Raw genomic sequence first — 14,905 nt, forward strand, 5'->3', positions numbered from 1 at the left:
CTTTTGTTTAGTCGGATGACATGATTTAAAGTGTGGTGGAAGGCAAACCGATGAAGGTTTACGGTAAACTGTAGTACTGAAGTTGGATATGTTACGTGTGACCAGAATGTCGAGAAACGGAAGAGAATTGCAAGTCTCGAGTTCAAAAGTGAACTGAATGGCAGGATCAATAGAATTCATTGTTGAAAGAACTTTTTTAAAATCATCTTTATTACTTTCAAACAGGGTAAATGTATCGTCTACGTAGCGGAACCATGCCGGGAAGTTTAAAGTTTCAAATAATTTTGATTCATAATAATGCATGTAGATATCAGCCAGGATGGGACTGAGGGAGCTTCCCATGGCTAATCCCTCAGTTTGCTTGTAATATTTATTTTGGAAAACAAAATGTGTTTGTTTCAAACAGAGTTGAGTGAGAGAAATTAGCTCATCAATGTCGATGCAAGAGAAATGAAATTTGCGAAGTCTGGTTTCTAGACATCTTAATGCTCCCTCCACTGGGACATTGGTGAATAATGATTTTACATCAAAAGAAACCATGAGTAAATTAATAGGAGAAATGTTTTTAACCTTTTTTACAAACTCTATTGAATTTTTTATGGTGTAAGCGTTATTGTCTAATAGAGTGGAAAATCTAGAAAATAAATATTTAGCTAATGGATACGAGGCAGTACCTAAATTTGATACAATAGGGCGGAAAGGAACACCACTTTTATGAATTTTGGGAAGAGCATATAATCTGGCACAATTCGCAACAGATGGGATAAGTGAATGTTTTAAGTTGCTTGAAATGATTTGCGAAGATTTGATCGCAGTTTTTATTTTGGATAAGTCCGAAGGTGAAGGATCTTTAGGGATCGGATTATATGGTCCTTCGTTTAAGAGTTTAGTGACACCATCGATGTAAGTGTTCATATTCATAACGACTATCTGGCCACCTTTGTCTGCCTTTGAAATGATAATATCCGGGTTAGAATGAATTTCGCGCATCGTAGCTCTTTCTCTCGCAGTTAGATTTGGTTTCAAAGGTTTATTATTGAATTTCACATTATGAGCGATAAGATGCCTAATCATTTCTTTCTGTGAATCTGAAACTTTACTGAACTTGAAAGCTTTTTCTTTAGGAGCCAAAATCTTTGGAATCGAGGGTTTACAGGTTTGTGAGAAGTTAAAATTATATTTTAGAATTCTCTCTTGTTCTTCTGAAAGACTAACATTAGAAATATTAACTATTGGCTTGATGTTTACAATGGGAAGATTTTTTGAACTACTTCAACTGGAAGACTGTAAAAGAAGTTTTTCGAATTTAACTGCAAGGGTGTTTTTATGACGGTTAACTGCATTCTCGTAACCGTAAACCTTCATCGGTTTGCCTTCCACCACACTTTAAATCATGTCATCCGACTAAAGAATAGTTAGCTTCATTTTATTCCTGTGTTTTCCGTGCTCTTCAAGTTTGCTCCTCCAAACTAGCCCTTTATGAAGAACTAAATTATTTAAAAGCAATAGCTATTGACAGGGGGTTTTCACCCAACATTATTAATCAAGCAGTTAAAAAATTCTCATCTCAACACACTAAAAGCCACACTCGTATTTTAGGAGATTATAAAAATTCTGTTGTCATTCCCTTCTTTCCATCAATTAGCTATAAAGTTGCACATATTTTGCAGAAATTTAATTTTCGGGTTGTTTATTCTCCCATCAATAAAATTCCAACTTCTATACTCAAGGACCCCATTCCGGATATGAATTCCTGGGGTATTTATAGGATTCCTTGCCAGTGTGGTTTAATTTACATTGGCCAAACTAAGAGAGCCTTAAAATTTCGCGTCAAAGAACATGAGGCATATGTTAGAAAAAAGGAAACACAGAAGTCTTCTGTTGCTCAACATTGTTGGTCCGAAAATCACACTTTCAATTTTTCTGCTGCTAAAATTATTCAAAAAACATCTTCCATCGGAGAACTGGATTTTCTAGAGGCATTTCACATTCAAAAAAAATCTTTCTGTTCTAGTTAACGATCCTAATTCCAATCCAAATTTGCATTCGGCTTTTAGAGAAATTATGTTTTAGTTCTGGTTTCGCCAACAGATGGCACCACTTGCTTATTCTTGTCCAGGCTTTCTTATTTTATCTAATCATTATTTCCTATCTTGTTCATTTGCGGTTTTGCAGCTGAAGTTGGTGGTTCGGTAAAACCATCGAAACTAGTCCTGTGAAAATTTTGTAAATATAACGCTGATTTTTGTTGTTTGACTTCTGAATTAGTATCAAATTACATTTTCAGTTTCCTTTTCTTGTTATATTCTAAAACTATCTCTTCTGGAATCAATTTCATTAAAATCGGACACAATAAATGACTGCAACTTCCCATAACTACATTTAAAGTTTTCACAAATCAAATATTAATTTCTTCTTCATCGTAGAATTTTCTAATAGCTACAATATCACATGCATGCTTCATTGGATCTAGGCTTAGTAGCTTTGTCATATGACTATTAATTTCAATGTCATTTCTTCTTAAACATCATTCTTTTAGCAAATTGATGCTTTTATTGTAATTTTTGTTTGTTACAACGAATCCTTTAATCACATTCAGCTTAATTTCCCATAACAATTTATTCAACGGCAGATAAACTTTCATTTCAACTTGAAAGACTTGAAAGAAACTTTTAGACTGACACCAAAAACCAAACCACATGCTTTTATCAGCGAAACGTTTGTTTATTATAGGCTTCGGCAACTTGACATTATTTGTTGCACGGATAGCGGTTGATTCATTAACTTCATTAGGATTCAAACTCATAATAGAATCTGAATTTCCTGAAAGCTCTTTTATTCATTTAGAAGCCTTGCACTTCCATATTACTATCTTATCTTGAAAAACCTGTGAAGCTTCAATTTGTAATTCAAGTTCTTTATCACTTAATAAATATTCAATGTTGCTATCCAACTGATTGAGTATAACTTGTTTAACTATGGGAAGCCCCCTCAGTTCCATCCTGGCTGATATCTACATGCATTATTATGAATCAAAATTGTTTGAAACTTTAAAATTTCCGGCAAGGTTCCGCTACGTAGATGATACTTTTACCCTGTTTGAAGGTGTTTGAGACTTGCAATTCTCTTCCATTTCTCGACATTCTTATCACACGTAACACATCCAACTTCAGTACTACGGTTTGCCGTAAACCTACATCGGTTTGCCTTCCCCCATACTTTAAATCATGTCATCCGACTAAAGAATAGTTAGCTTCATTTTATTCCTATGTTTTCAGTGCTCTTCCACTTTGCTCCTCCAAACTAGCCCTTGATGAATAACTAAATTATTTAAAAGCAATAGCTATTGACAGGGGCTTTTCACCCAACATTATTAATCAAGCAGTTAAAAAATTCTCATCTCAACACACTAAAAAGGACACTCTTGTTTTAGGAGATTATGATGAAATAAGATTATTTTAATATAAGGTGGTTTTAGTTCATAACAATTAGAGAACACATGAACACCACTTAAACTAGATTGAAATACTAAAAACAAAATTGATTTTGATCAAAAATTGATTGAGTCTTAGCTAATTTTTAAGCTTTCTCAATACAGATGATACTTGCTGACACATAAACTGTAGCCCTGAAGCTGCTAACAAACTCTAAATTTGCTACACAATCCTTCAAAAGTATATTTTACATTGAAATTAATTCTAAATATTGTGCCAAATATATTTGATACGAATCTTGTTAGTGTTGACAATTGTATAATAAAAGTAAATATGTAATAACTAAATTGTTTCACAAGAAAATAGTAAAGTTAAATTAAATTTAAATAATTCTCTTGCGCTATTGCTGCAAGGAATGAAATTTGAATTTAACAAATATTCTCTATTTGTAAGAAGCAAAAAAAATTAGTTAAGGAATTTTAAAAGAAATAAAAATAATTATTATTGCTGGGAATTAATTTACAATAACATTTAAATTCTAAGAGCATATGTAAATTAATTGAATGTATCTAAAACCATAAAAAATACTGCTCTAAAAAATTGGAAATTTTTTTGTAGTTAATAACATGGTTACATTGCCTGCTACCCTTCATCACTTTAAAAAAAAAAAAAAAAAAAAAATCGAACTTTATGGAATCGGGATGATTCACTCAAAACTTCCTGAATCGGGATGATTCATTTCAAACTTCATTGAACCGGGATGATTCATCGCACAGCATAGAATCAGGATGATTCTCGTCATACTTCATGGAATTGGGATAATTCACTCAAAATTCCATAGAATCAGGATGACTCTTTTCAAACTTCACTGAATCGGGATGATTCATTAAACAGCACAAAATCAGGATGATTCTCTTTAAACCTTCATTGAATCGGGATGATTCATTCAACAGCACAGAATGAGGATGATTCTCTTCAAACCTTCACTGAATCGGGATGACTCATTCAACCATACAGAATCAGGATGACTCTCTTTAAACACTTACTGAATCGGGATGATTCATTCAGCAGCACAGAATCAGGATGGTTCTCTTCAAACCTTTACTGAATCGGGATGATTCATTCAACTGTATAGAATCAGGATGATTCTAGAAAAGTTCACTACATGGGGTTGGATCTGTCCCTGGTTCAAAGCAGTTCTCTTGAATTTTTGCAATAAGCGATTTAGTTGAGTACGCCATTTTGTATGCAGATGTTTACCTTTTTCACTTCGAAGATTCATTCAAGTGGATGTTTCAAAACTTTAACTTAATTGGAAATTTATGGAATTTTTTGTCTACGTGTGTAATTAGCTCTTTGAGTTGAATCACTTTCAAATTATCTGAGACGGGCAGACCCAGTTCTGTGGCTAACACTTGCAGATCTTTTTTCTGTTTAATCCCCAAAATGCCATAGTATTGTACTTTAAATGTCCGTTGAAAAGTTCAATATTTGTTTATTAGTTTCTTAATTACCCCAAACAATTATATAATATTTGAAAAACAACATCAAACAAAAGCATTAATCTGAGATTACTTCGAAAACAAAACTAACATTTTACAAAGATTGGTACACTTGCCAATGGACAATAAAATACACAAATATAGTAAACATAAAATTCCAAAAATGGAATTTAACTTTTATAAATCTTCTATTGTAAATGCCTATGATGTATACAAAATCCTAAATGCTCTAAGAAATTAATATTCGACTGTAATTCTCTTTGAAAAACAGAATTAGATAAATAACTTGTTCTCAAATACTACTAAAAAATAATAATTTAATTTTTTTTATAAACACAGAAATTGAAAATGCAGCAAGTATTAGAATGCCTTTTCAGAATAACAGTAAAAAAAACATTAATTCAAAAGAAGTGTTCTTACTGCATAAAAACAAAACATTAATCGCACAGTTTAAATAATATACTAGATAAAACCCTTTTCACTTTTAAATCATTTCTATTCTCAAAGAGGATAAGAAAATATCCATTAATATTATTCATAAAATAAAACAAAACATACAACTCATTCATAGCTGCAATATGCACACCGAAAACGTTTATCAATCAGAATAAAAATAATATTTTGTTACGTAAACACTTTTCGTTCAGAACCGAAATGAAATTGTACTTGTTTTGACTTCTAATGAAAACAAAATTAATCTTCATTTAGAACATAGAATTAAAACACTGAAAGTTCGAATAAAAATCAATTATTTAAACAATGTAAGACAATATAATTTCTTAAAGTGCAACATAGCTAAAAGGAAATATCTAAAGGTTATATATGCAGTCAAAAGTCTTTAATTCGGACATCCATAATCCGGAATGATCTATAATCTGGACCTCAAAGCTACAAACTTTCTGCGCATGCGCATATATGTTTACACATGTGCATAATATGTTTACGCATGTGCGTTTAATGTATAACAGACGGTATAAGCTAAGCTAAACTTATCTAATTATCTATTTTAGTTAATGTTGCAGATTGCGTTGTTCCTTAAACTTCTAATTGGATCCGGCTTATTATTTTTGGCAGACTGTTAGAGCAATTTTATAAAAGTAAGCTTGAATTTTCGATTATGTCAAAAAGAATTTCCGATTCTGGAGCTGCCAAAGGATCTACAAAGCGAAAGCATGTTCCTATGTCCATCAAACAAAAAGTGGAATTGCTGCAAAAAAGGGATAAAGGCATATCCTTTGTTTCTCTAACCATTCTGAAATCTGTTTATCTATTTCACATTGCTCTGCGTTGCTTACTAAATGTAGTATTTCATCTCGATGTACTGCATCTTTGATATGATTTAAATCAAATTCCTCGTCATTTTAAATATCACGAATACACATCAAATAGTTTCTGGTTGAAATTTTCTAATTTCGACTATGCATAATGTATGCTTTACGCATGCGCGTTGAAAGAAATGTTTAATAAAGTAAACAAATAAATATTAAGCTTTTTTTGTAAATTTTGATACCCTTTAGATCACAATTGCTCTTTATTTCATAAATTATGGTTTCATATTTTTAATTTAATAATTTCTGCATGCCATCTTACCAGATTTAAACTGATGATCTATAATCCGGAATCGCCGAAGTCCCGACGAGTCCGGATTAAAGACTTTTGACTGTACTTTATACATGATTCTGTTTCGTTTTCAACAATACATTTTATTCCATATTATTAAAGTATTAACAACATTATAGTTAGAATTTTATACTGTTTCAAGGGAAACTGTTATCTCTTTATTAAGTTAAATGCTTATTAAGTGAAAGTCTCTTTCTTATTAAGTTAAATGCTTATCAGTTATCTTCAGGTGAACAAGAAACCATGCAATGTCCAAAATAATCTGAGGGATAAGACTTCGCTGATGGGAGTAGTACCTAAAACCTGGAAAAGAATATGAGTCAATGTCCTGGAGTCGTAAACTAAACATTTTTTTTTTTTTTTCCAACTGGATAAATCATTCGAGCCACATGTTGGGTAGCCAACTATAACCAAAACTAATATAAACAAAAGACTCACTTGGCCTTTATAAATAGTTTTAATTAACAAAAGACAAGATAAAACATTACAATTAAGGGTGTTATAATTACACATTTAAGTTGCAAAATAAATCTCGGGGAAACAGCATGCTTAGTTCATGACTCCTGTATATCCTTTTTTTTCCTCTTCCCCCCCTGCTGTTTATTCCAGCTGCTGCTAAGTGGCACTCATTGAGCTGTGGGGGTTACAGAATGTTTTACTTCTGATTCTAGAATTTTTTTCTTAGCATGTTTATCTTCCCTTTATTTTCCCTACTTTTCTCCAAACAGATGTGTGGAAAATATCAAAAATGCCTCTAATCTTATCACATGGGCAGGTATTATAGAAAGGAACTTTTTTATTAATAAAGAAATTGAAAACTGACAATTTAAAAGATTCATCTAATATGTCTTGATGCATCATACACAGGGCTTTGGGCATTTTCCCACCTGATGCAATTTCTGTGGATCCTAAATTTTGCTGTCTAGTGCCTTTCTAAATTCTGCTTCCAGTGCCTGCTCTAAATTCTAAAAGTTTTGCCGTTTCTAGATTTTGTTGCTGTTGATTAACAAATATTGTTAAAAAATGAATGAAAATTAATAGTGCCCATGTAAATCCATAATGACTACCTAATTTAATTACTTATAACTGACTGCTTAAAAATTATCTCTGCATATTAACTTTCTAAAGCCGGCGGTAAAGTAGTTGTACCAGGAAAATGACAGATGTACCAGAGGTTAACGCCCACCTCTGGTACATCTGTCATACCAGCCACCACCCCCCTCCCTATTTTAGAGAATCACCTATCTGTAGATCTTTGGGTGGTCTATTGTCGCTGCTCAGAATAGCCGCTGGCTATGCATTGTTTCCCTCTTCTTATCAGTTTGGCTACATTTTGGCAAAAACAGCAGGTTTCGTCTCTCGCCAATATACTTAAAAATCAAATAGAAGCCATCTCTTTCTCAAACGTTAGAGCACTGTATCATAATTTTAGTGCTAACTTTTGCTATGATTAAAATGTCAGCGATTTCGCACGCTGTTTAAGCTTACCAGATTTAATGCTTTTTAATCATAGCAAATAAGAGTAGATTAATATTTTAGATTTAATGCCCTTCTAGAAAATAGGTAAAACCGCTTTTATCGTTTACTTCCTTTTTATACTTATGAATAATAAGATGTTATTTTGATCCTTTTTTTGGAGTGCGTAAAGCTCAAGAACTGTTATCTCTTTCAAACAGCTTCTATTATGTAGGCAATTTTGTCTAATTTATCAGGAGATAAATAAGAGACAATTGCATGCATAATAGTTTTTGTGATTTTCATTCATGCAATGATTGTTTTCAATGATTGCTTTGAATGATTTTCATTCATTGTAAATTAAATAAAGCCAATTTATCTTTAGACCCTCTTTTAGAATGGCATCTGCCAAAAAGTATTTAAATATCATTAAAGCTCACGTAACTTCTACTAAATTGAATCAAAACATCAGTTACTTTGCATAAAATGTCGGCCAGTTTTATTTGCTGAAAGTCTTATACTCCTCAAGAGATAAAGGGAATTCAGACAAAATAATAAAAATTTTATCTTTAAAAAAGGAATGTTTATTGTCTGTAATAAGGTGTATGTCAACTTACTATTAAATGTATGAGAATTAGGATTGGATTACGGAAAAGTACGCGAACGCTATCTGCTTAAGGGGATGGATGCTTTCGTATAAACCTTTTTAAGAGAAAATTGCTCGCATTTATGTTCCTGATGAAAAACTCTACATGTAATCAACCGTTCTCCGGGTTTGATTGGATTAATTTTGTTTGCTTACTGAATTATATCAAAGCACACAACAATTACCTGTATAAAGGGAGTGATGCCTTCGCGGACGACTTTCTAAGGGAAGCTGGTTTATATTTATGTTACACAAAAACCATTAATCCAACCCCTTAGCCAGGATTCAAACCCGAGCAAGCTACAAGTGTTCAGCCACCTTTACCGCTCTACTGAAGGGCCCGTAAAGAAAATTATAAAGAAAAAGTATTGAAATAACCGGTTTAATTTACTAACCTATATTTCTCAATCTGCAGTACATAAATTAGGCATATGAGGGGATTTTTTGTGAATAAATACGCTGTATTGCACTATTCCCCACTATTTCGTATTACGATGCAATTATTGCATTTCAATATTATTTCTCTTGAATTAAGTTTGCTCCGTTCATGATTTTTATTTTTCAAAGAAAAAACTTCACACTTTAAATAAAAAATACACAAGAAGATACTTTATGCAAAATTTGAGCGTAAACAGTTTTCTTAATTTTGCTTTGAAAATATTTTAGGGTAATCGTTTTCATTACTGGAAGAAATATGAAAAACAGATTTACTACATTGTAAACGTCAACACCCAGTATGCCCTTATTCTTTTGAAAATGTAAAAGATTACTCTTTCTAAAATAAATTAGAAAATATATTATGTACAAATAGAATATTCGTTGAAAATTAAATAGACTTCAACCTTTGGATATAATGAAGGTTTTAGACGAAATTTCTGCCTGTGAAAGGAAATTGTTGTATAATTCTTCATAAACATTTAAAACTGTTCTAAAAAATACTTTTGATGATTGCATGTATAGGTCACTGATTTTTTTTTCTCTGCTAACATTTAAAAAAAGCCAATTTTACAAAAAATTATCGTTAAAGATATACCTCCTTTGCCTGAGACCAATGTAATATTTGTTAAAGTTAAGTGATGAAACGGAATCAATGTATCTCTGATTTTCTTTTTTATATTACAATAGCAAAATTATCGAAAAAAGCAGATTTAAAGCTCTCTTAATGCTATGTAAAGTTTTATTATTGCTCTAAGTTCATCTCAAAATTTAATTGTATTGAATCTCATTTTAATCATCTAATAGTATTAAATATTTTTACTGAATTTATTATTATTATTTCATTAAATTACTCATTACCATTATTTTGTTAATGAAAATATGGTATTAAAAATTGCATTCAAACCTGCTGACTTACAAAGCTAGTTCGTATTTATGATATTTTGTAAAATTTTGTTTTTGTTTTCTAATTTCTAATACGAAAATATACGAATATAAATGAAGAGTGAAAACAAAATTATAAAATTCACAAATTATTGCCGAGATTGATCAGAAATAGTAAATGAAATACAGTCAAAAGTCGTTAATCCGGACTCGTCGGGACTTCGGCGATTCCGGATTATAGATCATCAGTTTAAATCTGGTAAGATGGCATGCAGAAATTACAAAATTAAAAATATGAAACCGTAATTTATGAAATAAAGAACAATTATGATCTAAAGGGTATCAAAATTTACAAAAAGAAAAAGCATAATATTTATTTGTTTACTTTGTTAAACATTTCCTTCAATGTAAGTTGCTTCGTTTCATGTGATAATTCTTTCTCTTTAATTCTATTAAACAGACATAATTTCTTGTTCAGTTACAAAGTTCCGCTGTTCAAGTCCTATAATTGCTGTGTCGAGAATACCGACTAATTTGTCAATCGAAATTTTTTCGTTTTCAATAACCTCTGTCACTTTCTTCGCTATCGGAAGTGAATTATAATGACGAGGAATTTGATTTAAATCATATCAAAGACGGAGTACATCGAGATGAAATACTACATTTAGTAAAGAATTATAAGCCAAATAAAATAAAAACATCTGCCCTGAAGATAAGCATAGTGCTGACAGATCAACTTCCAATCCGCAGCGTGAAATTGATAAACAGATTTCGGATTTCAAAACGTACTTTCGCTTTGTAGATACAAATTACATATTAGTAAATATATATCGGAAATTCTATTTGACATAATCTTTCTAATCTATCATAATTTAATAATGACGTTTCTCCCCCTCCCCCTCTGCCTCAGAGCAGCGTGAAATTGATAAACAGATTTTGGATTTCAAAACATACTTTCGCTTTGTAGTAAATATATATCGGAAATTCTATATGACATAATCAAAAGTTCAAACTTACTTTTATAAAATTGCTGTAACAGTCTGCAAAAAATAATAAGCCGGATCCAATTCAAAGATTAAGGAACAACGCAATCTGCAACATTAACTGAATTAGATAACTTTAGCATAGCGTATAACTCCGTTACACATTAAACACGCATGCGGACAAACATATTCGCAGCCGTAAGGGTCTTACGGGCTCTCGTAAACGCCTGTGCGCATGCGTGAACGCGACGCATGCGCAGAAAGTTCGTAGCTTTGAGGTCCGGATTATGGGTGTCCGAATTAACGACTTTTGACTGTATAAACATTGCATGCATTTTGTTCTAAATAGTGCACTGGATGCATATCCAGTTCACTATTTATTTAAAACTTCATTTAAATGAAAGGAAAATAATCATCGAAAAAATCGCATATCTAGCAGCCCATCTACTATGGAACAGCATCCGACAAACATGTAAATTTTACTGCATCCGTGGAGGGGACTAACGGCTATTCTCATTAGGAAAATGTCAAAGAGGGGGCAAAAGTGTTTTGGATTGCACCAGTCTGAAGCCCCTATATTATGAGAATTTAGGCCCGGTTTTAGAAGGTTAAAGTGAGTTATTGCCTTTCATTAATCCTTATTGTGGTTACAAGATAAAACACAAAAATGTAAAAATTCATGTAAAACTTATTCTTTGCATCTAGCGAGACTTAAAATAATACAAAACAACTTATCACTTCTGGTGCTTTAGTGACTTGTTGAAACCTTAAAGTATATTTACTGGGTTTCAACCCCTGGAACTCTACACGAAGCTACCACACTAACTGTGTCAAACAGAGCCCACCAAACTTTCAAATCTTGCCAACAATGCCTACATCAGGCCTTTCAGGTTTGTTCTAATCATCAAGTCCCTCTCTCTAGGCAAGCAGCGGTGACAGCATCAAATCTTTTGTTATGAATGATACTGATTATGATCTTACTTCTCATTTTAACCTATGTTGCATGATTCTATCTGCTATTTACTTAACCTCTAGACTGAGCAAGTATGTAACAAAATGAGACCCCCCCCCCCAAAAAAAATCAGCATAAAGCTAACTGTTAGTAAAACATAAACAAAATGCCACTTATCATCTTTCAAATATGTTCAACTATTATAAGTCTAAAATATTTAATGCTACTTGATAAATTTCATAAAGTTTACTGTATTCTCAAACTTAATAATTAGGTTAATTTAAGTTATATTTAATAATAATGCATCCTACTGACAGATCTTTATAGGATGGTATTTCAAAAGTGAACTTCACAATATTAAAAATATTCTTTATGTCTGAAGACATAGATAATATTTATAATTGAATTTTCCCATTGCTCATAGGTCCTTAATTCCCATTTGCTCATAGGTCCTTAATGGTACTTAAAAGTACTTAACTTCTCTGTGCAGAAATGTGTACATACCATGTTCACAGAGCTCCTTTTCATTAATATTTAATTTATTCAATATTTGCTTTATGTTATTTTGTTATTTATGTGAAGTTTTTCAATTTTAGATCCTGATCAATGGACAAATATACCTCTGTTTGTAAAGATATATAAACTTTTGTTACATGATTTATCTAATATATGCAACCAAGAGATTGATAACCAAGAAGAGGAAGATACTTCTGATGTGAGTTAGTTTTCTATATTAATAGGGATGTTCATTAATATTTTATTTGCTTTCATTAAAAAAATTGTTATTGATTAATATTTCTTTATAAAGATATTCCTCTTAAATTATGAGGTAATGAATATAAATAATACCAGATTACCGTACAAAGTCTTACCAGATTACCAATGTCTGGAATGGTCTAAAATCCAGTCTTCCAGATCACCAGCAACCCCCCTTTTTTTTCTTATATATGTTTTACTCTTACGTGTTTGACATTTTTTCATAATAAAAGATGGTGCGTTGCGATTCTTAATTTCACTTGGGCGCTGATGTTAAACTAACAATCATTATTGTTTTTTGCTTTCATCACCACATGAGAATAAACACTGCCGCTTGAGAAATGACATACACAGTGGTGTTTAATTATTTTTAAATATTAATAACTGAATGTTATTAATATATACCATACCAAACAGTATGGTAACCTTTTATGTTCACATTATGCTTGGCAATGATTACAGACTTCAGCTAACTTCATTGCGAATTGGTGAGTTTGTTAGTGAGGAGAAAGTTAATAGAATTAAATCCACCTAATTGGTGGCCTTCCTCGCTTTCTAGCTCCCATAGATTTGGTAAATGTGAGTTGTTTTGCTGGTTTTGTGTCTTCAGTTCTGAATAAATTACCCAACCATTAAATTCCGTGGCTTTTTATGACCTTGACAATATCAGGCTGTCTAAATTTTTGATAGATTTCATGATTGATCTCCAAACACCATTTTCGCAAACAGTGCCAAATATTTTTCTTAGTATTTTACATTCAAAGATCAGTTATTTTAGTCATTGCCCAGCACACGCACCTATATAGAATGATGGGATGTAACAGAGTTTAATATACAGTGGCTCCCAAAAGTGTTGGTACACTGATGATTTTCATTGAAATAGAGTTCTATTCATTGATTAAAAGTAAACTTTCTGAATGAGATTCTAATAATAAGATCTATAATCTATTCATAACAAAATTATACGAAAAATTTTTTAAATATAGCGAAACTTTATTTTTAAGAAATTAATAATCATAAAAGGACAAACATTTAATCTTTTAAAAACCTGTGGACAAATTTTGAGCTGATAATTTAAATTGTCTCTTAAAATATTTAAATAAAGAGAATAATTCGTTATGCCATCAATAAATACCAAATTACCTAGTCCTAATGCTGCCATGCACCCCCGCACAAAAAACCCCTACACGGCCATGCTTAACTTTTCCAACTAAGTTCTTAGAATGAAGTTCCTCATTTTTCTTCTCCTTACAGTTATTCGACCATCGCAACCAAAAATGTTAAATTTGCTTTCGTCAGCAAATAGGACATTATTCCAGTATGCTTCGGGTGTATTTATCATTGATTTTGCGAATGAAAGCGTATGCTTTCTGTTTTTCACACTAACAAAAAAAATTTTATGGGCAGAACGCCCATGTAATCCAGCTTCTCTGAGAACTCGTCGAACAGTTTAAGGTGAAATTAAAGTAGAAAACTTTGCATTAAATTTTGCAGAAACTTTTACAGCACTCAAATGTATGTTTTTCACAAATTTTCTAATAATAAATCTCTCATCACGTTTAGTTACTTTTCTCGGTCGACCTTTTCTTACCTTGTTTTCAATCCGATTTTCTTTTTGAAAGCGTTTTATCACATACTGCACTGTAGAATGGGATAAATAAACTAATTTAGCGATATTTTGAATTATTTAACACTACTGTGGTGAAAAATTATCAATTTTCGAATGCTGTTTGTAATTTCTTTTTATGACTGCGACCCATTTTTCAATAATAAATAGAATATTATGAAGTAAACAATAAAAAACTAAAGCAAATGATTTCTTAAATGCCACCACAATGCAAAAATTTAAAAAAGTAAAGGATAATTCTAATTTTGATTTTATCCAAAAATATTTCAGTTTATGAAGACTTTTGTGAGATAAAATGTTTGTCATTTTTTTATTATTAATTTCTTAAAAATAAAGTTTTGCTGTATTTTAAGAATATTTCATGTAATTTTGTTACAAACAGATTATAGATCTTAGTATTAAAATCTGATTCAGAAAGTTTACTTTTAATTAATGGATAGAGCCGTATTTCAATGAAAATCATAAGTGTACGGACACTTTTGGGAGCCACTGTATATTAATTTTAGTATTATGGCAGATAAATCGAGATTTGAACTGATTTTTAAGACCATGGTAGCATCTATTTGCAATGCAGAGCCTGTTATTAATTTCCATAGATAAATCATTATTA

The 14,905-nt window shown here is 31.5% G+C and overlaps 1 protein-coding gene across 3 annotated transcripts in view; it reads left to right on the plus strand.

Moving 5' to 3' along the window:
- Ipo9 (Importin 9) overlaps positions 1-14,905 on the plus strand; it is a 210,007-nt gene that overhangs the window by 174,058 nt on the left and 21,044 nt on the right. For all 3 annotated transcript variants that reach the window (XM_085819244.1, XM_085819245.1, XM_085819246.1), the window contains exon 23: positions 12,509-12,627. In XM_085819244.1, the coding sequence (XP_085675370.1) occupies positions 12,509-12,627 (119 nt within the window). The remainder of the gene's footprint in view (positions 1-12,508; positions 12,628-14,905) is intronic.

The sequence above is a fragment of the Stegodyphus dumicola genome, chromosome 6 (genome assembly GCF_044657685.1).
Source record: "Stegodyphus dumicola isolate Sdum_Otavi_A_Nest chromosome 6, ASM4465768v1".
Classification (NCBI taxonomy): domain Eukaryota; kingdom Metazoa; phylum Arthropoda; class Arachnida; order Araneae; family Eresidae; genus Stegodyphus; species Stegodyphus dumicola.